This window comes from Seriola aureovittata, chromosome 9, assembly GCF_021018895.1.
Source record: "Seriola aureovittata isolate HTS-2021-v1 ecotype China chromosome 9, ASM2101889v1, whole genome shotgun sequence".
Lineage (NCBI taxonomy): Eukaryota > Metazoa > Chordata > Actinopteri > Carangiformes > Carangidae > Seriola > Seriola aureovittata.
The window spans coordinates 19,616,114-19,640,200 of NC_079372.1; the positions used below are offsets into that span (position 1 = coordinate 19,616,114).

Consider the following 24,087-nt stretch of genomic DNA (forward strand, 5'->3'; position numbering starts at 1 on the left):
AGAATGCTACTGTCACCAGCCTCTTATTGCCACCCGTGAACCAAACCATCTTTCAAGCCTTTGCATATTATCTGAGGAGCCACAGCAGCCCCCCCCCTCCCTTCTCCCCTCCTCCCTCAGCCATTATTGACTCATTTTCAACAGAAAATGATCTCATTAGCGTGTTATTGTACTAAATCACTCAATCAATCTCTTGTGAACTTTGCCACCCTTGATATTCCTAGAGTAAATAGATTCTCCCGGGTTTGGCCCGATAGTTAAAACCTCTGGATACGATTGGGGCTTTGACACTCTCTGCATGTTGCTCACTCCTCTTCCCGGCGCTGAGCTGAATTTTAAGAATGAAGTATTTTTAATCTGTAATTTTAATTTTCCAATCCTGCTAAAAACGCTCCTTTCAAACGGCTGCTGTGACCGGTCAGCACTGTTTGTAAATCTACTTCTGATGTTTGATTGTTTCGTCAGCGAGTATAAGAGCAACTCTTTACCACTTCCATCTTCGTGACTCCCACAGGGGGAGGGGAGGGGGATGGGGGGCCCTTGAAAGCGGCGTCGAGTGTGGGTGAACTTGTGGGCAGAGAGGTGAAGCCTTGTGGTGGTGAGTGTCTGCGTCGCCTCCACCCACTCCATAGTTCATCTGTCAATGGCGGCCAAGACAGGAAATCAAAGCACAGCAGCCCTGTCCGCGCACGCCATTGGGCCAGCGCCCGTCACGATGAATGGCCTGTCAGCCGCTCTCGGCGTTGCCAGTTTATTCAACAATAAATTTGGAAATGTCTGGATTCTCCTCACTGGATCACATTCCGGTTCAGTGGTGCAGTCAGAGAGCGGTGGCAACTTCTCTCTGCTTTGTCAACCACAAACCTTTGGGCTGGTGTGAACAGGTGGGGAGGGGCGGCCGAGGATTTTTTTTTACCCACATTTGTAAGATGTGAGGTGAGCGGTCTGTCGGCCTTTGCTCCAGCTCGGCTCACAGAATTCAAATGCCAAGAATGAATTTCAACTTAAAGTGAAAGCATGAAAAAGAAAATAAATTGAAATGATCAAATGAGGAAATAGCAATCCCCAAATTTTCTTTCCTCTCAGATGCAAAGGCAAGTGCTCGCTGCTGCGGTGTAACTGCACTGCATTTAAAGGTCACCTGTCAGTCCAACAGTTTGTACAGTAGCCTATTATATCAGAGCGTCTGTTTTCTGCATGTCCCACACAGAGCGGAGCTTTTTAACCTCTTTTGGCTCATTGTTTTTCGGTTTTCAAGCCCACAAACTTTTCTTTACCAAGTCTCGGCGGACAAAGTTAGCAACTAGCTGCTGAATAAAATGGAACATCTAGCAGCTGAAGATCTTACAGCAGAGTGATTATACTGGAGTTCCTCACGCAGCCAGAAAACGACACCAAATTCATGCTAATGCTGCTCCATGTCTGCCGGATGTAGAGGAAGCCTTTAGCTAACACATGCAGTACAACAACCATTTCAAATGGATAATTTGTCAGTTGTTGTGCTGCATTAAGGAATCAGTTGATGCAGCTTTGCATTTTCCTCAGGTATCACTTCTTACGCTAACTACTTAGCATAAGTAGTTTGCTTTTTCCAACTAGAAATCATAGATCACTTCCTGATCAGTGAAAAAAACAAACTTTATTTAAAATGTGTGCAAATATCATCAATACAAAATGAGCTGAATTAACCAAATTACTTTAATTTGGATCTACAGATGCATCTCCTCAGCACGGTGTCATCTTAGTGCGACAGACAGTAATGCTGCTTTTTACAGTGCATGTAATAACAAACGTGCCACCTGATGTGTTTGAAGAATCCAGCCAGCGCTTCCGAACACAAACAACAACGTCCTGAAGCCGAGAGGCAGACACAACGATCCATCCTGTCATCCTGGATCTGCAGCACAAGCTGTCGATGGTAATGACGGCACAGGTTTTTACGAGACACACATCCACAGGCTGTGTCACTAAATTTTGAGGTGACTCATGTCGGCTTTACAATCAGCACAGAGCTCCATTGATGACAGACTCGTGTGATGTTTCCTGTCCAAATATTATTTACAGACCAAATTGATTATCATCCCAGTAAATTATCCTGCAACGCCATCACAGCTGCTTTTTTTTTCTCTTCCATTTTTTAACAACTCAGCTCCTGTGTGGTATAACAGGAAGTCTTCATGGGGTACCAGAATGATGAATTTAAAAATCTTTGGTTGGTATTCTCTTTTAACTCGGGGGAGCAGGGGCTATCCATCCAAGCATTAAACTAATCAGAGTAGCAGAGAATTACAGACTTTTTGAAGTGAAAAGGATGATTTTCATTCCAGTCTTCTTCAAGGCGGCATTAAGCATGCAAAGGGAGAGCTGCTTTGATTATGACCTTGGCTGTAAATTGTAAGCAAATCATCGAGGCCTGCTTCTTCCATAGGCAGTGGAGCTGTAAAAGTATGAGCATCTTTATGGGACAAAATGAAAAGAATTTTTACAGCTAAATCAATTTGGCAGCACACAAAGCTCATATCTCATAGCTCCCCGAATATGAATTCTTTCTAGCCGTCAGCTTTGACCTCCCTTGTGGTTGAGTGTAGTGCACCGCTCAGTGTATTTCTGCATTGTTATTTTCTCTGCAGAAAGCTCTGGGCTTGAAACTGCTCCATCATTGGCAGAGTGGTGTAAATGATTTGAGTAATGTCGCCTCAGTCCTATGTCCTGCTCTATTTTCTGCCTGATGCCATGATCACATTTTCTGGGAGGGCTGCGCTTGAATATTAAACTCACAGTTCAGGCAATCACACATTACTGTGCCGTACTTATGGGGGGTGGGGGGTGGGGGTGTTATGGTGTTCTGACGCTCACCATTTTCTCTGTGTTTGCATTAAAGTGGGAGGGCATCCTGGAGGGCTATCTGAGTGAAATTTGAAGTGAGTCACCTCGTCTTTACGGCCCTCTCTGCATCACATTCAGCAGAGCTACTGTTTGCTTTTGCAAAGGCATATTGCACATTTACTCTTTATGCCTCAAGCCTGTATTCATCCACCACCCATTTGTCTGAGTATACTCTATATTGTAATATCTCTGCAGCCCGGATTGTGCTGCATCACTGCAACAGTAATCCATCAGAGGCCTCCATCACGAGTCCTCCACAAGACATGTTTAAGGCTAGCATGGGACGTATGTAAAGGGAATATTTTCTATTTTAACACTGCCCTTGGCAATGTCACACAACGTCAGCGTCCAGTGTTAGCGAGTGGTAACTGTACAAGCAAAAACTGAAGTCCTGTAAAGTGACATTAGCAAGCCATGCAGCACGCTCCTGCTTTCCAGGGAGAGAGAAAACAATCCAGCGCCGTTGAGTCCGGCTTCCTCCCGAGGGAGCGCCATCCCACCGCTGCTACGTGAAGTTTCAATTTGTCGTTCTCTGTGGGCGGAGTGGAATACACACCTGACACGAGAATTAAATTTGGGGCAAATAGAGCACATCTCTGGCATCTGAGTTGGTAGGGGGGGGGGGGGGTGCGGCGCTTTTTCCTATGTGTCTCTGCAGCCCCGCCGGGTGCTCGTGATTGCATAAAAATCGCCCTCTCGGTGCAGCTTTAAAAATTCCCACATTTCGGACACGGCACACATTCAAATGTGAAGAGCAGAAAAACCCCAGCTAGTATTGTCATCAGGATGTGAGAGCTGGAGCTGCTCCTCTGTACAATAAATGGTGGACTGACTGTCGGCCAAACACGCTGCTTATTTTACCTCTCGCAGATAAATGAGTTTCATCCTGTAATGGCATAACATACCCCTCATCTCCAGAAGTCACTGCAGCTGCTCCCGCTCTTCCCTCCACCATTGTTCCTGACTCATTTCTGTTAGCTTCAGATTAAATTGCATACTTAGGTTCCATTACAGGTCCTCTGACTTCAGCAGAGAGTCGTTGGCTTACATAAATATTGATCGGACTGCTGTGGAGTATTCAAATGGTATATGAAAAATCCCTTTAAACGTGGTGCATTAATATAAAGCACATGTTTTGCACCACTGCTCCGCTGCCCTACTTGTTTAGCAGCGCGGTGGTGTCAGGAAGCGTATAGCATGGGATCAGTCAAACATCTGCCTCCCTCACCTGGTGTCCTATTACATGCTACCCACTGTGCCGTGCACGTCAAATGGTGTTAAGGTAATGAGATGCACTTGGCTGTGGCTGCCTTGACTAGCATATGCTCAGTCAAACAAGATTGCTGTTTGATGTCATCCTGAGTTGTTAATAACAGACAGAGGGATGAGGGATGCCGAGGTCTTAGCAGTGCAGCCAGAAGAGACCAAACCCAGGCCAGATAATGTCCAACTGTGCTAATGTCACACTTTTCTAACATATTAAAGACCAAACAACGAGATCGCAGATTGCAGATTACTAAGTGATGAAAAGAGGCATTTTGTTGCAGCTAATTCAGCGGATGACAACACGAGAACATGTTGCTGCAGCTGTCAGGACTCTGTCACGCCAGAGCTGTGTCGCGACAGAAATAAAGACGGACGGTTTGACGCGAAATTAGTTACCAGAAGTTGAGATGGGAGGTGCTCCGGGGGGACGTGTCAGTCATGGAGATGGAAGACAGAATAGAATTTTCTTCACAGGTGATGTTGCACCGTTGGGTGTCATAATGGCGGGGTGTTCACCAGCAGACAGCAGACGTTACAGTACTGTAAGAGGAAATAAGTGAGTCACTCGTACAGTATGTACCACGTCAGAGCAAATCTAATTCTGGTTGTTGCATGAGGCCCATTCTCCAAATCCACGTGGGGATTCGCTGCTTTTCTTATTGGAAGTTGAATATTTTTAGTTTTGGATCTGATGGCTCTGATGGGACTAAACAACTCCAGTCCACACGTTGAAGTATTTTTGAGCAAGAACCCTGACCCCAAACTTATGGCCTTTGCTATATGAGTGAGTGTGTGTGTGTGTGTGTGCAGTCCATTGAGCTCATCCATAATTGATAATGAAGGTAATCATTACTTACTGCCCCAAACATGAGGCTAAATGGTATCATGTGAACGGCTTAAATCTAGCGATATCTGGCTGGATTTAAGATTTGTGGTGGTGTCGGGGGTTTTAGTCGGCGCTCATTACATATTATATTTGATAACTGCAGCCACTGCAAATCAGTTTTGACTGATTACCTGCATCATTAATATTTATAGCATCTCAGACAGTGTTTTAAATCTCCCATTAAAGATCAGTGGAATTCATATCTGATTTGATGTAGGCCTATGTTAATACGATTGTCACGCTCTCTAAACTGGCGTTTTGTTGGCAGCTCCATTTTCAGCCCTGAGAACGGCACTTCTATCAAAACAGGAACATACAATGGAACGAAGATAATCACTCAGACTTATTATTGTATGCCAGTGTAGTGATTAGAGTCTGATTGGCTCTCGGGGAAAACTGGTTAGATTCCAGAGCGTTTAAGCCAAGCCGGTGCAGAACGGCTCCGCGCCGTAGCCTGTGTCTCCATGGGAGTAATACCGAACACAACACATATTGCCACGTGTTTAGATTAACAAGAAGTGGAATTTTTTAGTAAATGTGGTTCAGAACTGTAGTTTGAAAAGACGCCCTTCGCAATAAGGCATTGTCAAACCTCCCTTCTGTCTTAAGCAGCACGCAAATAATTACAATCTATAAAGGAAGATTGCTTTAATATGGAAATGGGATCCTTGTCGTAGTTCATTCAGTTCAGCCTGTCATATAATTTTATGGCAAATTCCCTGAGCAGAGGCATAGCCTTTCTCACAGCTGCCTCAGTCTGGTTTAAGTTGTGTGGGAGCCGTGCGGAGCTGTGTCTCATGCGATTGCCTGTTAGATCTGATAAAGGTATTTTATCAGTTGGGACTAACTACTGATGTAGTTATCTGCACTTAATTAAAGAGACAAACAAGTGAAAAGATAAGCGAGAACGAACGGAATGCTTTCCACAGAGCAGTAAATAGCTGGATTAGATTGCGATGTTTACCGCCGAGAGGATAATTGTTGGTTTGGCTCTGTATTCACTGTACGTGGTCGGGGTCAGCCGGTGTGATTTTAATAACCTCAGCGTGCCCACCGGTCCTCACTCCTGCAATGACGCACGTTGAATCAGGGGAACATTGTGAGAGCGATGGCGGACCGCTGGCAGCCTATTTCAGGCAGAGATATTAAGATATTTGTGCTCCTGTACTGTGGCGATCTGCAGTGTGTCTGATCAAAGAGCTGATATGTAGAGCACAGACACATCTTTGCTCTAAGCTGTGTGTGTGTGTGTGTGTGTGTGTTTGAACGCCTGTGTGTGTGTGTACGTATGTGTGTGTGTGTGTGTTTGAACGCCTGTGTGTGTGTGCGTCCGTGCAGCCACTTTGCACTTGTGATGGTGTTGTGATTCAGAGATAAGGTCATCAGGCTGCCAGTCAGTGCTGAGAGCCAGTCTGTGTGCTCTGTATCGGCGTCCTGTAGCCCTCTAGATGTTGTTTCTGACAGGATCCAGAGCCTGGACAGCAACACGCCGCCATCCTTCACTGGCTACGCCGCTCGCCGCCGTATGCGCATGTCATCATGTGAAATAGAGACGAGCCTAAGTGTCTTCACGCTGCTGAGTGACAGAAACCCCCTGTCACATGAATTAACTCCTGTGTGTATGATGGAGCACTGGCCTTTGCTAAGGGCACTTTACAAAGCAACCCCCCCCCCACCCCCTGCCTTACTATTCTCCTCCTTCAGGCTTATTGCATGAAGCCCATTCATCTGTTCAGCGTTGAAACGTGGCAGGGAGCGTTGATATCTGATGGCACCTCCATCCTCCAAGCACACACCAAGTACACAGGGACTCGCCTCAGCAAAAACAGAGAGGAGGGTGGGCTGAGTGGTGATGGTGATGGTGACGGCGACAGCGATGGCGGGTGGGGGACGAGGATGGGCAGCAGCCCGGCTGATGCTGTGAAATGAAAAGTGCAGTGCGGTTCTCTGTAGAGGTGATTGTGTTTTATGACTCCCAACACTGGCCTAGGTAATAATTTAATGTGGAAACACACCAATCTTATCAGCCTGTATCACAACGTGGTGGTTGCCACGGAGAAACGGCAAGTCACTAATACATTCATGGAGATGCAGATTTGTCCTTTCAGCCTGGCAAGAGTTAGTTAGTATGGTTAAAAAGGGGTTAAATCTCGACGATCAATAGATTTCAGCCGATTTCAACATTAGATTTTGCTATTTCCTGCGTAGAAATGGAAAATTTGACTTATTCATGGTGCCAGAGAGAAAGTCAGGGACTCACCAACAATGTAAGTCTTCTTCATGAATATCTACTCAGTCGGCAGTTCTCCGGATGTCATGTCGCAGGTTAAACTGTTGGTCAAGTGGAAATATCACCTGACAAAGATGCCAATGGATTACAAAAAAAAAAAAAAAGAAGTAAAATCCATTCTCTAGACACCATGAAGACAGTTTGAAGAAGTCGAGAGCAGAGTTTGAGGGTACTGAGCTATTTTTTTTTTATAACTTGACATGCAGAAGGTCAATAACAAGGCTGGATTACAACGCTGGAGAAACAGACCTGAGTGTGTCACTTGATTCATGGTAATTTGATCCGTTGATTTGTTGTAGAATATCCACTTCGATAAGGACCTATTAAAGGAACAGTTCAGCATGTTGGGAAATACACATCTTTTGCTTCCTGACAGTTAGATGAGAAGATTAGTAACTTCCTGGAGTCTCGGCTGGTTGCCTGGAAACTACTCGGAGCCAAGAAATAATCTTGTCATTTATACACTTAGGTTTTTTTGTGAGGATTAAACGAGATACATGTTAATTACTGAGCTTTAGAGGCACTTGCAGACCTCTGGGGTTCTCTTAAATTTAAGAGCGTTTTTAAGTCAAAATAAGTTTAATGAATAGGTTTTATTCTTAAACTTGTGAGTGGGAGGAAAAGTGAAGGATTTTTACTTTTATCTTTTGCATAAGTTCAAAATTTTACCTTTAGCAGTTTGAGAAACTCAAGCCCAGGGGTGGTTTTAAAACTTCTACCTCAGCTTTTATTTTGTGCTTAATTGGTGCATATTCTTAAATAATTTTGTGTTTGATAAAATTACCATAAACTAATTGATATGCAGTAAATATTGGCATCACTCAAAGTTTATGTTACATTCTCTAGAGTCAGAAAAATGAGGGCTCATTGGGACCTAAATAACATTTTTACCGCAGGGCGTCTGTGCAGGTGTTGGCCAGGAGACACTGTGACTGTGTGATGTTGCTATAATAAAGGTTACGGGGTCGCCATGGTCAGTGGAAATCACCCCCCGCAATATTTCCAACGTGTCTGGCTCTGAAACTTAGTAGAGTCTGAAACCCGAAGGTCTAAACACCTGCCGAGGTAATTTTATGAGTCATTTGTGTTGATCAACAGTCCTTTCAACCTTTGCCATTATTACAGTCATTTCATGCTATAGAGCAGTTAGCGTCTCCCTTAATGAACCTTTGAGGGTGTTGGGAGGCGACTACAGGCAGCAGTATAAAGGAGTGATAGTCAGTGAATGCCAGGTATTGACCTTAAAGGAACTGCAGCACAGACTCCTCTCCTAATCTACCTTCGCTGAGCTGATTTTATTTCAGTGTCAGCCTGAATGGCTTTCACTGGCAGCTTTCCATTCAATAAAGAAAAGAAGGAAGAAGCCATGTTACTTTTTTTCCCAGATCATTACAAAGGTGAAGGAAGTTTCTCCAACTTTCTCTGAGCTTTACCGTTCAACTTAAAGCAGATCCGTTGATATTCTGTGAATTTTAAATGCATTACATTTAATTGGAAATGCAGCTCAGGCTGAATCAGATTTGATGTATTCACGCATATTAATATTGTTCAGCTGGTTATTGATTAGTTTGCTCATTTTAGGCTGCAGCAAAACTCCCTTTGATTTTAAACGACAAGCGTGTCATCTGCATATATAGAAACATTATTTTTTTCCAAATGTGCTTTTGAACGTAGTGGATGCGCCCTCAAGCAATTTACTGTGATTAAAGCTTGTTTATCTATAAAACACAAGACTATTAACAGTTATTAACTCCCTCAAACACGCCAGAAAGGCCCAATTAAAAGACAATTAAATGTTCCCTCGGGTTTCCAAATAATTTCCCCAAACAAAACTGCTACCTTGACATGAAGTGAACTTGTCGGCTACAAAGGGCCAAGCTGAGGGTTCATTTACTAAATCCAAAGATTGAAAAACATCTTCACTACAGCTCTTCTTTTGTTTCGCAGTGACTGTTGGAAAGTTTTCCGTGTGACTCATCAGAAACCATCATCAGAGCCATGCAGGAGCTGTAGCTGCAAGTCTGGGCACAAAGCTCATCTCCTCACCTTGACACGGGAGTATGTTTAAAGGTTTTTGAAAGGCTGAGCAGCTCTCACTGCTGGGAATTCAACTCCTGCTGCAACAGAATCTCGAAAACTCAAATGAAAGTTTTTTTTTCAAATGAACACGATTCAAATTAGAATCATTTCATCATGCAATTTGCCAAGTAAAAAAGTTAAGTGAAAAGTTTGGAAAAAAGTCCCCTGACATGAAAAAGTCAGAATGATGAAGAACATTTACTCTTAGATGTTTTTATTTATTTATTTTTTTTTGTTTAACTCTTTGTTACCTCCCACGTCATCCATTAGCTGCTGAATCACGTGTGTGTTGTAGATTTCTCCACTTTCTATAATTAATTTAGAGATCACATCCTGACAAACTTTAAACTCAAACACCTTCTTAACCACAGGTTCCTGGCCAGGGAGTTATCCATCAATTTCTAAAGCCTGGAAAACTCTGAAGTTATTCTCTGTGCATTGATAGAACACACACACACACACACACACACACACACACACACTGCGGAGATTTTGGAGCAAGCTAATCATCACTCGAAGACATTCTGTCCATTTGCCGTCTCAGTAGAGCTTCAGTTGGCTTGAAAATTACTCTTTTGTGGGAACATGGTGCCCGGCAGCCACTGCCATGTCAACCAAGTCACACATTATTTCAGCCAGTAGTTGCATTAATAATTCATTAGTGAAATAAAAAAAAAAAATCCAAAATCTGAACTTTCAATATTTAAGAATGTAATTTAGTTGCTCCTGGGGGAAAAAAAGAAAAAAAAAGATTTTGAACATTGGACGTACTGTTCTCTAACACTATGTCAGGGTGTTAATTAAAAAGATGTAAGACCAGCTATGGCTTTGATTTCCCAAAATTCTCCCACAATTAACCTGTGACAAAAAAATCTGCTAAACGTCAATCGAATATAATGAATATGAAATTATTACATAGAAATATAATAAAAATTTTCTTCCTCTCTACATCACCAGACCACTCTCACACTGACGCTGATGCAACATGTTTACCATGTTAGCGTAGCATGTTAGCGTAGCATTACCATTAAACTTGAATGTCGTTTTGCAGGTATTTAGTCATAAAACAAAAATACCAAATGTCACGCCTCATGACAATCGTTTCCTTACTTACCAACAGTTTCTTTCCCTCGACCATCAGAACTCTAAATCCCATAAATGTACGCACATGATACGAGGTTACCTTCATCTGCTGACCTCTTTTAACCATCACTATTTTATTATTTTTTCATGAATAACAGCTTACTCAGCAAAGCACGTTTCTACTTCTTTTAAAATATTTATTACAGGTTTGGTTAGATCTAGGCACACGTGGTCACGGTGATGTAACGATGGTGGTCATGGTTAAAAAGATCCGACACTGACTGTCAGCACTAACCAACTGCGTTCTTCCTCACGTGTTTTGTTTCCCTCACCCTCTACCGCGACCTCTCACCTATGCTATAACAATGTCAACCGACTTCTGACGAAGCCTTGTGACCCTTTTCAGGTGCTTTGCTTTTAGTCATTTGAGCAAACGACCAATTCTGTTGTTTTCATAATGTTATGGGCTGATTACCATGAAATTTGCTGAATGTATTCATGTTCACAGTCAGAGAAACCGCTTTGATTTTATCCCTAAAGCTCTGAGAAAAGTAAAGCAGGCAGTAATGCTGTTCCTTTCCTTCTAGCACTTTCATATCTTGGAGCTTGGAAATTGTGGGCTTGTTAACTTGCAGTTATGATTAACCAAACAGAAAATGTCCATTTAACAGATTCTTGGAGGAAACTTTTGTTTTCCACATGATCACTTAAAAGGCGCTTTTATCACAGGAGCAACCAGCCATACTGTATTAAATCTGGAGAAGCTCTTCAGCCTGCTGCTTTTAAACATCGGAATCAGTTTCTCATTTTTCTGTTTGAGACTTTTAAATGAGAGTAATCATGTGCTCCGCGTCCAGGCTGCCGGTTGTTTGTACCTTCAAACACCAGTTGCTCCTCTGTAATACGTTCATTATAGTCTCATTATGCTAATGTGATGTACTTTGTTCTACTGTGTTTGGCAGGCCAGTTGGCGGTGGGGACGTGCGAGATAGTGATGCTCAACAGAGACAGCAGCGTTCCCAGGCGGACCATCGCCAGGCAGACGGCCCGCTGCGCCTGCCGGAGAGGCCAGATCGCCGGGACCACGAGGGCGAGGCCGGCCTGTGTAGACGGTGAGTTCAATGACCTCTCTAGCCTAGTGGAGGGCAGATTTTACAGATTTTTATGTTGGAATGAGTCAATTTATTCCTGGTAACAACAGAAAGACATTAGGTTTCCCACAGCTAGCTTTGTGAAAGTAACAGAAAGTAATTAAGCTAACTGCTGGTTAGCAAGCGCCACTGCAGAGATTCTTTATAGAGCTACGTGAGGCATGAAAACGACCAAGCTAGCAGAGTCGCTAATGTGGCGTGCGTAATAAATTACTCACAGCCGACATTGTTGTGGGGATAATTAAAATGCCTTTTTGAAATAAACATTAGAGAACGACCTACCACAGGGACAGCAGGACACAGCAGGTGAATTTGCGGACACACTCGTCGTGTGTCTGCAGGGACGGACGTGTAAATGTAAATGTATTTAAATATTGAACCTAAGGTTTCAAGGCCCCACAGAGGGCAGCCACACAACAGGCCAGTCCCAAGATGAAACCAATATAATACATTATGAACAAGATTAAATAAGATAGATTATGATCAGTAGAATACAGCAGTGACCAAAAATACATGAAGTAAACAGTGATAATGGCGTGTGAAATCATTAACTCTGCTCCAACAGAACCCACACACCTTTTGGCAGACATTTCGACATAACGGGAACATCATGAAAAATCATAATGGAAAAGAATTCAACCAAAACAAGGAAAAAAAAGCACAGGTGTAACTATTAACATTAACAATGTCTCTGTTCCATTGTGCGTCCCAGCCAGCTCGCACAACACCGGGAACTCTGCAGCTGGCACACCCGAGCGGGGGTTTGTGGTCGTTATTAACGTTATGAATTATACCCGGGCTTCTCCCGGCGTCGCATGTCACAGTATCCTGAAAAAAGAAAGGTCTATTTGAACAGCGCCCCTCTGGTTATTTACCACATTAATGATGTTGTGACAAATTGACACATTTACATCGTGACAATTCAGCTCAGTGGCACCAAATGACAAACAAAATTGCTGCTGGCTGCACTGTGGAGGAATTAGTCCCAGAGATGAGTACATTATTGGCAGCGCGGAGGCGGTTTGATTATAAAAGATTAGATCTACAACAAACTAATATAATATGTACAACGAGATGACGGCAACAGAAAAAGTGATCAGAAAACTGTCTCAGACAAAAATGTAAATATCAAGCAACAACAACAGAACAAAAACAATATGGGCTTCTTCCTCACTCCATCAAAAGCAATTGCCACTGTCATGAAAATAAAGTTGAATAAAGAGAATAAAGTTGTAATATTACGAGAATTAAAAATGTAAAATTGCGACAGAAGAGAAAAAATATTACAAGAAAGTAATAAAACCTGATAAAGGAAAGTCGGTGGCAGCTGCTGTTCGTCTGTCTAACAATAGAATAGACTCACAATCTTTTCAATGTCCTGGTGATGATGATGATGATGATGATGATGATGATGATGATGATGATGATGAGCCAAAAGATGAAGTATCTCCTTATTTGTGAAACCTCTGCTAAAGTAGAACTTCACATTCCTCATTTTAAAGCTTCTGATATTTCACCTCTAAAAACAACACGGAGCCTAAAATTACAATCTTGTAAAATTATGATTTTATTCTCAAAATTACGACTTTATTCTCGTAATGTTATGACTTTATTCTTGAAATTTCATGTTTGTTTTTTTTCCTCAATGTGGCCCCAGTGCTCCTCCTCCTCCTCTACAAGCAGCCACCGTGACATCATCACTTCACTTTGTGCCTCTCGCAGTGTGTTATCCTGTTTAATTTTCCTCCTCTCTGGTGTTTCTGAATGCACTCCAGCCGACTTAAGATCACTTGTAATGGAGAATGTGCAGTGTTCATCCACTTTGTAGATAAGATTTTATACTTTAGAGCTCTCTCTCTCTCTCTCTGTCTCTCTTTCTCTCTCTCTCTCTCTCTCTGTTATATCGGACAGTATCTAGAGGAGGGAGGGTGATAAGATGGATGAGAGGAATGGGGAGGTGGACACACTCGATCTGTGGTGCTGATTGGATCTCACAATATCACAATCACATGCATCAGACGTACCATTAGTTCCATCACGCAATGACTCATGTTGGTCTTAATCTAATAGCCCCGACACAAGACCCACAGTCCCACAGCCCACAGAGTCACGCTTTCCACACACACACACACACTTCTAACCAACCTCTCCTTCTCTGCGGACGCCTCTCTCCGAGACACTCAACAGATGCTAATTAACTTACAGAGAACTATGATTACAGCAGCAGGAAATTGATTATTACTGGCTTCCCGCCGCACCACACCCTACACTCCATTAATACCCAGTGCATTAAAGATGGAACCTGTTGCTCGCAGGCTCGTTTAAAAGGCTCTCTGCTGACAGCCGAGGCGGCATCCATCATCACGTGGCTTTTAAGTGGAATTTCTGCATATTGCATGGGAATGCAATGGGTCTAATGCCGCCGCTGCTCAGATATCCTCTCTGACCTTTGCCTTTGATGTGAATTCCCATAAACGCCCCTTTGCCCTTCTAAGAATGTAAACCAATTTACTGACTTATAAAACATGTTTATTCATTTGTATCCGTCACTGAGGCTTTGCAGTGGTCAAGATTTTTAATTTATTTCTTTCTTTCAGTGGGTTGTTATTAACGCAGCAAGGGCTCGCTGTCCTCTGGGTCAGTTTAATATAACTCTTTCACAGCAGCAGCGGCAGAGGATCACTGCCTTGTTCAGATGTGTGTTGATAGAATAGTGACCTTTAATGAAAGTGGAACTGGCGCTGAGTGAGTAAGCAAAGGCCAAGAGCTCCGTCCCGATACTGTGTGTTCAGAACTGTAATCTGATTATTCCTCACCTTCAGCCGTGTCAGGCTTTAGAAACATACGTGTAGATGGAAAAACTTGGCTTTCCTTTTGGGGATTCGAGAGTAACTCAGTCAGATGCACAGTCACTAAATCATACTATCACTTTATTCTGGTCCAGGTCTGCGGTGTTATCTTTTCCTTTTTCCAGAAAAAAAAAAATCCAGTCCTTCCGTCTGTTCTGTTGTTGAGTTTGCTCTGTGCACCGCACTCCGAAAGTACAAAGTGGCGTACGTTCACTCAGATGTAAGAAATGCCCTCCTATCAAGATACATAAAAACACAAATCAACTCTCCGTGGTGTCCGACTGCCAGACATGCTGGAAATCTTGATATTATAGATATTACACACATTCCTGTTATTCAGAATTCATAGAATTGTAGTTACATATATAACTCTTGTTTGCATTAATTTGACAGGAGACTTTTGTTTACCATATAACTGCAATGTCCCTGGTTCACTTCCAGCAGGGGTTCTTATTTGCATGTCGTAGCCCACTCTCACTCCCCATGATTCCTGGCTGTGCCTACTCTGTCACTGTCTAAAAATAAATAAATAAAAAAGAAGGATAAGACAGAGACTCACTGGAGCAAGGATCTGTCAGAGCTGTGAGGCCGGTGGGAGTGGCCCAGAGACAGTAAACTAATCTTGGATAAGTATGCTGTTGGAGGAACACTTTCTACCTTTCTGGTAATAATTTAATCATTTTAATAACTTTTAACTACTAAAGGTGTGAATCACAGGCGAAACAACGCCAGACACAATATAAACTTCACAGTCTGTTCTGCACAGCCTGTCTTTGTTTGCAGTCAAGCAGTAAAGACCAGTACTGATGCTAAATGCAAAATAGGACCCAGGTGTGCAGAGACCACGCCACACATGACTACAAAACTTAATAAAAAAAAAAACTTTTCGCAGAATCAAATAAACAAAAGGCTTTTGCCAGAGTGAGGCAGAGATAACTGGTGCAGACATCAGGCAACTAAACTCATAATAACTAAATCACTGCACAGCTGACTAGAACAAAGGCCACCTGATGAGCTGTCTCCAAGACTGAGGGAGCCAAGATCCGGGTACAACACTAGCTTCAGAGGTGAGGTGAAGGGTGAGGCTGAGGTAATGTATTTGCCCTTAGTCCCGGTCAGCAGGAGTAACCGTCCACCAAATGAACGACAAACACCCGGGACGGCTCCAGAATCAGCACCATGGACAGCGGTCAAGACAGACTTACTGAGTGAATTAATTTTTCTTGGAGAGACTTTAGATGTGTCCCAGTTTCATACTTTAAACTCCTACATAATTCCAACTGGATTTAAGTTTGTAGTGTGTTCACACTGGAAAAGTGACAAAATTAAGAATTCCCAAAAACGCCTCTATGCATACTAAAGTCGTTCGATTTATTTTTTGATGGTAGAATGGACAGACGCTCTTGTCCCACAATGTCTTTACAAAGGAAAACAAAATTAAAACAAATTGTGGATGGTGTCTGAACAGCCCAAGGAACATTTCCACATTTTTTGATTGGCAGTAACGTTCAAAAGTTTGATTGATGTCTTTTGACGCACGTCTTTTTAATCATTTCCTGTCAGTACAAAAAGTACATTCCTTTTTCCTGCTGCCTTTCCCCACCAACTAATGTCAATTTTAATGATAGTGAATCCCGTCCTTCTAACAATTACCATCTTTCTATTAATCATGATTTTGTAGCTACTTCAAAACATGCCTCTCAGTTTACGCTTGATCCTGTCTCTCTCTGAGTAGTTATCAAGCCTCTTCAAGCCATTCATCCTGAGAAATCTACCGGTGACGACAATTTGGATAATTGTTCTTTTCTTCGTCTCTTTGCTCTGAGCAAATAACTCTCAATTTTAAACTTTCTAATTTTCCCCTTTATTGCATCAGAGTGGAGAAAAATGGGTGACTCAAATAACTATAGACTAATATCCAAATTGTCCTGTTTAGCTAAAGTCCTAGAGTCACTTGTAAATTGTCAACTCAAGGAATTTCTCTCTGTCCTGAGGCCATATCAATCCGGGTCCAGGCCTTTGCACGGCCCTGTCTTTGCTTGGTTGTGCATGACGTTGCATCAGTGGCTCTGCATCTTTGTGGCTCTATTTTGCTTTTACATAATTTAAGTAATGTTGGTTTTAGTTCAAGTGCTTGTGTGTGGTTCCTGAATTGCCTGTCTGGTCAGCAGAGTTTTTATCAATAATTAATGTTGTTCTTAGGTCCTGTTCTTTTTAGAGTTTATATATCAATAATATTTAATCAACTCACTGCCATGTACATTTGTATGCAGATGATACATTATTGTACTGTATTGCTGACTGATATCATTCAGACAATCTTTTTTGTATAGAAGTAAAACTTACTTTCCTACCCTCTGCAGGAGAAGTGCGGTTGAAGCTGTTTTTTCTCTCTGTTATGGATTATGGTGATTTGATTTATCGGCTTATGCTCGTAAAAACCCTTGGATTCTGTTTATCATTCTGCCCTTAGGTTTATTATTGGTGAGGTTTACAGCACTCATCATTGCATCCTGTGTGAAAAACTTGAGCGATCTTCTCCGTCTGATAGCCGTGATAAGCATATGTTTTCTGTTTATCTACAAATTCCCTGATTGGGAAGCTGCCATCTCGTATCACTTCAATGCTCGACTGATGCTCTGGACCACGTCAAACACGCTCTAATGAATAGTTTTCTCTGCAAGTCCCTCACGTCTGTCCTGAGCTCGGAAGATCTGCTTTTGATTTCTAGCTCTAACTCCTTGGTGTTAACCCTTGGTCATTTTAAATCCATGATCACAAACCATTCATCTATTGTATCTGTATCTTCAATTTTAAGTAATTGTATTTATAGATAGTTGTTTTGATTGATTGTTTTCTTTTACCTCGTATCTTTGAATATTTTTTAAGTCATTTTAAATCCCTCAATGATTAATTAGTCCATTATTTTTATCCTCAACTGCCGCCTCTGCTTGACTTTTCTGAATTCTAAATGAAATAAGTGGGCAGTAATAGATCTGCTTATTCACATGTCTCGTGCAATATATCTCAGGTGCAACTGACTGGATTTTAATGAAACTCATAGAAATTACACATCACAACGCGAGTGTTCAAGCTTTTTCCGCTGCCAGTTAAAATGATTGGCATGTTGGTTGGTGGTGGCGGGCGTACAAGTCAGGACTGAAAGTTTAATAAACATCCTCTCCTACCCTGCAGGTTTGACTGATGCGGAATTTGGCACACACACACACACAGGGACACTTACATAAAAAAAAACCTACTTCAAGGACCATCAGTTTACTTCATATTAAATTTTCCACCATTTTGAGTCTCTCCCAGCAGCAAGAAACAGAGGGCCGTGCACATCAGCTTTCTTCTCTGTGAACAGAGTTGTGCTGGTGTGACTTTTCACACCGTGTATAAGAATACACTCTGTTTGATGTTTGACCATGTTTGCTGTCAACCTTTCAGAGTGTGTCCAGGCACAACTTAATGCAAATGAGTTGTGAGCATGTTTTTAAACTGCTGTTTTAAAATCCTCCGCTATGATTAATATTTTGTTTAACGTGGTTTTCCCACATAAGAAGTAAAAAAATGCCCCGCCCACCACCTGCTTGCTCCAGGTGGACAGGTGAAAGAGCTGCTTGTAACTGGCACTGGCTGACACAGTGTTAGCGGTTGTGCTAATGCTAACTCTCTCTCGCTGTACTACCTGCCCCCCCATCCCCTTCAGGTTGACAGGATTGGTTCCTTAGGTTTGTGATGTATGAAACCCTGAATCTGTTTTTATGAGACAAGGTGGAAACACTCAGTCATGGTGTTGACTGATTATTTCACTCATCATATGTCTTGTATTATATAATATAGAACATCATATTAACAAGGTTAAACACTTGATTTTCATTTGAGGGGTTCTTTAACACCGGAGAAACTCATCTGTATGATTCTAATCACTATCAAACCCTCATAAATTTCAGCCTCTTTGCTGTTTCCTGTAATGAATAATAACTAACAATCCGATTCTTACATCTGATGCAGCCTCTGGGACGTTTTCAAATTTTTACAGCCGTCTGCGGCGAGTGGCTTAAAGGAGACAATTGGACAAATATTTTCATCTCCCTTGCCGTTCTGCCAGTATTCTTGCTTCCATAATGACGTACCAACGAGCTTACCTAAGCCCCACAGTGAATAAAGTTTCTTGTACGTGAGTTGCATAAAAATGTATCGGCTGATTGGCCTCGATGGCAGCTGCATCGTTCAAGCTCATTCCCCATTTGTTTTAATTCACTCAACAATTTCTCACCATGCGACAAATGCAGTTTTTTTTTTTTGTTTGCTTCTTTTGTTATTCTTCTTCAGGACATATTGCAAGCTTTTTGCCCTCTTTTTGTGCTGCTGTGTGTCACTGTTGTGAAGGTTTAGTCTGCATGCTGTACACAGGAGGATTATGTGCTTTCCCTTGCTTGTCTCCCTGCTCTCACTGTAATCTGCTCCCCGACTCCCTCCCTTTCCCTTTTCTCAGCTTGGCCCATTGTTGCCATGCCACCACATCACACTGTAATCGTATGAGGCTTGATGGCCACCATGATAAGAGTCTGCAGGCTGCAGGGACACTGTTTATAATGCTCGCTGCAAGCTTCTGCTTTCACACCCGGCGGGATGATTATTGACACTAAATGACTATTAAAAAAAAAAAAAAAAAAAAAACCCTGCTGCTGTAAAGAGCTCAAACAAAAGGAAAAGGTTTCTTTTAGATTTATAAGGCAGACACACAATCGAGAAGATTTGTTGTACTCTATTTATTTCAACTGCTTAGAGAGGCCTATATTTAAAACAGGCTTATGTTGGAGACAGGCTGTAGGAAGCTTCCCCTTTTTCTGATCTGCTCCTATTTAGATTTGCTGTTGATGCTGTTTGCTGTTCATGCAGACTCATCACTTCCTCCATGTTTACCTTGTTGTCTGGATAGATTCAGTATAATGTTCGTTTTCCTGCTGTACAACAACTGGGTCATGTCCTCGCCCCTCTGAGTCTCTCTTCACCAACAGAAATATTGTTTTCATTCACAAAACATCTCCCAATTGTTTTATTTATTTTCTTTTTTTTGCCATTTTTTTCCATAGTCTCTGTTAAGATCAAATCAGTGCAGCTCAACACTTCCTGCTTAGATGTTTCACAATAAAAGAAAGCATAATCCATGCCTTTTCTCACAGGATTGTAAAAAACATAAAGAGTTTTTTCGTTTACAGCAGCTTAACGGTGATTAAATGAAAAAGTAAAAAGCTACTGGACATAATTAGTGCTCAGCCATTATGTGAATGCCGGCTTTTATTTGAGACTTTATGGTATCCTATATCAAATGGACCTCAAGGCTCAAAAACTACAAACAGGTTTCTCGATATCTAATCAGTGGAGCTTAAATTTTCTATCCATGTTATGAACAGCAAAACCAATGGATTATACATCTCTGATAAAAGTGTTTGGCTGTGAAAAGACTAAATTAATTTGAAATATCAGGAAAAAAATTGATATATCTCTGGCAGTGAATGGTCTTTGTTTCCCTAAAAAACAACTTTTGTAAATTAGTGGAAAAAATCTTTTCCAGCAAATCATACAAATGAATGACTGAATCAAACCCTCCAAACATTTAGATTCACAGTTGTCACCATCACAGTTGCACCAACTGGTGGAAAATATACAGATGACTTCCAGGCAACTGATTCATTTTGTGATCTAACTTCCCAGCTCAAGTCATTTTGAAAGAAAGCCCAAATCTCAGTAATTCCCCGCAACAGCTTGCTCGACTAAAACACAGTTCACGATGACGTACGGAGACATTTGTAGCTCGGCTTGCTGGCTTTGTTTAAAGTGCGTTTATGTTGGATTTTTCTGCTGTCATAATTACAGCTGAAAGACCATCAGGCCTCTGGTAGCAGGCTGGAGGACAGAGGGCTGGAAATCTGGCCGCTACAAATTGATCCATGATTGAAGCTTTAATTAACATCAGACAGAAAACCCCTTAAAAAAAACTGAGCTAGTTACCTAATCTTGTTGGGAAGAAGCATCACTATCATATCACCAGAAGGAGACACACAATTAAATCGTTGTGGTGATTCGCTGAGTGTCGTCTTCTCAGCGCAGTGAACCTTCTCTCGGTGTCTTTCCCTTCAGTGTTTCAGAAGCCGCTTCTAAAGCCGTCTCTTTTTGTTTGTTGTACCTCATCTGAATACATTTTAAATGAGCTGCCTGTGGCTTTGGTAAAAATTTTATGTTATTTTTTACTCGTGCGGAGGCAGAGTTTCATCAGACTATCAGTGTGTCTGGTTTAAGAGCCACTGTTGTGCCTTCTGCCCCGGCTTTGAGCCCCGTCTGGTAGTGGTGTGTTGAGCAGGGCAGGGCAGGGGCTTGGCACGGTGCACAGGGGGACAGATGGTCTTACGTGTGATCTAGTTGGAGCTCCAGAGCCGGACCCCAGCAGGGACCCTGGCAGCTGACAAGCCTGGCCTCGACGTCCGCTTTCCCTGGGTGGGACTCCGATAGTGACGGCAACAGGATGGGCCACCCAGGCGTCATCCAGACAGAGAGAGACGCTCTCTCTCTCTCTCTCTTCCGGCCAGATGTTTCACCTCTGCCTCTGTTTCACATTCCCACAATAACAAACACGCCTGTGCTCGTGTTCAAAGGCCGCACCAAGCAGACACTCAACAATAACGCCAACATGGCCACAGTAATTCTTGGCCATTTGCTCCAGTTGAACGCTCCGACAAGCGGGGCTCATTGCAGCAGCAGCAGCATGTAAAAGATACGGTGGGACAGATTCATCTCCGTAGCTTTAGGTCTTGGCTCTGGTGTGTGTAGGTGGTTGAACCATACAAGCATTTTAATGCGTCTACCATCGCGTGTGCCGCTTGCGTTATTCATGATGAAGTTATCACGGCGACGAACAAAACGTGGCCCGGCTTATGGCGCCGAGAGAGTCATCAAGTCATCACAGATCAAGTCCCGCTGTCCACGGTGGCATTGGAAAAACTAACAAGGGCAAAGTATCAAGTGCCCTGATGCTGTGGCGGCAGCTGAGAAATGAATTTATTTCAGCCAACCTCCGACTCTGTGGCTGGCCGGGCTGATGCACTCCACGGTTAGTCAGCACTCCCGCCGCTTTGCCAGCTCAGCTTTTATTCCGCGCTCTGGAAATTGAGTTTTGCTGGCCCTGTAATATACTCAAAACTACATCTGCAACTGACTGATAAATCTACGCTTTGTTGCGCCTGACGGATGGCTGTGAAAATGAAAATTCACCAAGGCATGTTGCTGTGTCAGGGGGAAGGTCACTTTAGATTTTCCCCTGCTCACTGAGGAGTCTCCGCTCGGGCTGAGGCCGTAATGGCCGTTTTGTCTCAGAATCTAGTTGCGAGGGCTTTAATATTTTCTTCGGCTTGTTTGGTTCAATGAGATGACAGGTTCCTCGATTGTTTTGTTCCACCGCTGTTTCTCCTCGCTGCCTGACGACAACGGGGAGGGCACGCTGTGAAAACACTGCTTTCTTCTGATGTGTCAACAGTACCTGTTATTTGCTGAGGGACAGTGGCTTTATATCCACAGAGCAGCAATTGTATGTGTGTGGGGGTGTGTGTGTGTGTGTGTGTGTGTGTGTGTGTGTGTGTGTGTGTGTGGGGGGGGGGGGGGGGGGGGTTTACATATATGAAGGTGCTGCTCAGCCAGCTTGATAAATACCACGAGATGACAGATCTTTATTGCAGAGCAGCAGTCGGGGTCTGACACTCCAAAGACCAATTTCAGACTGTTAACAAGCCTGGACCAGGAATACCTCACAGCAAAATGTCACAAGGCCTCCCTTTCGACACCTCTTTACTCTCGCTCTCTCTCCCACTCCCTCTCCGTTTCCGCCCTCAGCTCTCCTGTGCACATTCGACGAATTGTAGTTCCTCTCTTTCAATTTGGCGACCATGTTACCTCGTTCCACAATGTGCTGCCCCGGGGGGATCGTGGGTAGGCGAGAGCAGCGGCCCCGGCCAGGTCCGCAGAGAGCCGATAACCTTTCCGTGTTGCTTTAGCGCACTGTGTAAAGAACAATCAGTGCTTATCACCGTCGACTACAGGCGAATGCTAATTCAGTGTCATGCAGACAGACTGCAGAGGAAGAATGAGAGCGTCGCCGGCTTTCACTCTGACAGCCTGATGTCTCCAGCAGACACATACGTTTGAGCAGACTGAAGTTTTTCAGCTTTTTATTGCCTTTCTCTTCTGTGATCCACAAATCCATGTGTGGCAACAATTCAGGGAAGGTACTTCAGGTTTACAGAGCGCTGCATGGTTAGAAACAATAAGTAAGATTGGACAGCTTTGTTGACATTATAACATATGTTTGGGAGAAGAGGTTATATGAAACATATTCATACACATCTCCGTGTCCAATGTCGTATCACAACTTTGTGACATTAAAAAACTGAAATGAATTTCTCCAATATCCCAGCAATATTGACAGGAATGGATGATTTTAATATTTGCAGACACATCCCAGAAAACAAAATGAAAGTTTCTGGCTCAACATATGCCTGGGTATCCCGCCCGAGTCTGGCCCATGTACTTCCACATCTGGGCGGAGTCTGACCAGATGTGGAAGTAGTGTCTTACAATCTTGCTGCATGTGGGCCAGATTTATTTTTGCTATCTGTGATTAATACCAAACACTGATGCTAGCCTGATGCTAAGTCTGTTTATAGGTCTGATAATTGACTCAAGATGATGTCACTTGAGTCAGCATTGGTTACTACAAGGCTGAAAATAAAAAATATGTGGGAGTGCCCAAACAAAATAATGTTGAGAGCAATATTTAATATAAATCTAAATTTATATGCACAATAATAATAATAATAATAATTCATTTATATGCACAAACTAGTATTTTATTTTTCCATGACTCCTGCTGGGCTCTGCAATATTTGTAAAAATCAGCACTGATGAAAACAGGTCAAGGCGCTGATGATGAGCTGCAGTGTTCCCTGGTTTTCTTTCCCCATCTCTTTCTCTCCTGAATCTTCTGTCATCTCTCTACTGTCACTGTTTAATTTAAAAAAGGTACAAACGAGGCAAAAAATGTTTATATATATATATAAAAAACAGCACTGACTACATGCAGACATTTAAAGTTATGAACCTTATTGTGTAATATTTGATGCAAATATAAAAACATCTCCACAAATCCAGTACAGTCGCGTTTACAGTACCACAGTTCCTCAAATGAGTGTCTTTGTCATTGTTTACATGCAGAGCCCTGGGGCGGGGGGGGAGTGATTCGGCTTTTTCAGCGCTTGTTACAAAACCAACAATGAACCTGCACTCTTGCTGCTCCTGCTCTGTTTTCTTCTGCTGCAGGAAGAGATGCCCGAGATTTGTGTCGTATATATTTATAGTGTTTGTGGCCTTGATGGTGAAAAGACAGAGGAACAACACATGATCTCATATGGGAAACGATTTGGTGTATTGGGCAGCGAGTACAAGTCTGAGAAGCAAATGTTACAGTGGAGCTCCGAGAAAAGTCATCCACTAAAATTTGGTTGTTAAATTGTACAAATTACTTTTTTTACCTGGAACATT

At 42.6% G+C, this 24,087-nt stretch overlaps 1 protein-coding gene across 1 annotated transcript in view; it reads left to right on the forward strand.

Annotated features, from left to right (window-relative positions):
- tafa5l (TAFA chemokine like family member 5, like) overlaps window positions 1–24,087 on the forward strand; it is a 47,282-nt gene that overhangs the window by 2,271 nt on the left and 20,924 nt on the right. Inside the window, exon 2 of the mRNA XM_056385765.1 lies at window positions 11,453–11,602. Coding sequence (XP_056241740.1) covers window positions 11,453–11,602 — 150 coding nt within the window. The remainder of the gene's footprint in view (window positions 1–11,452; window positions 11,603–24,087) is intronic.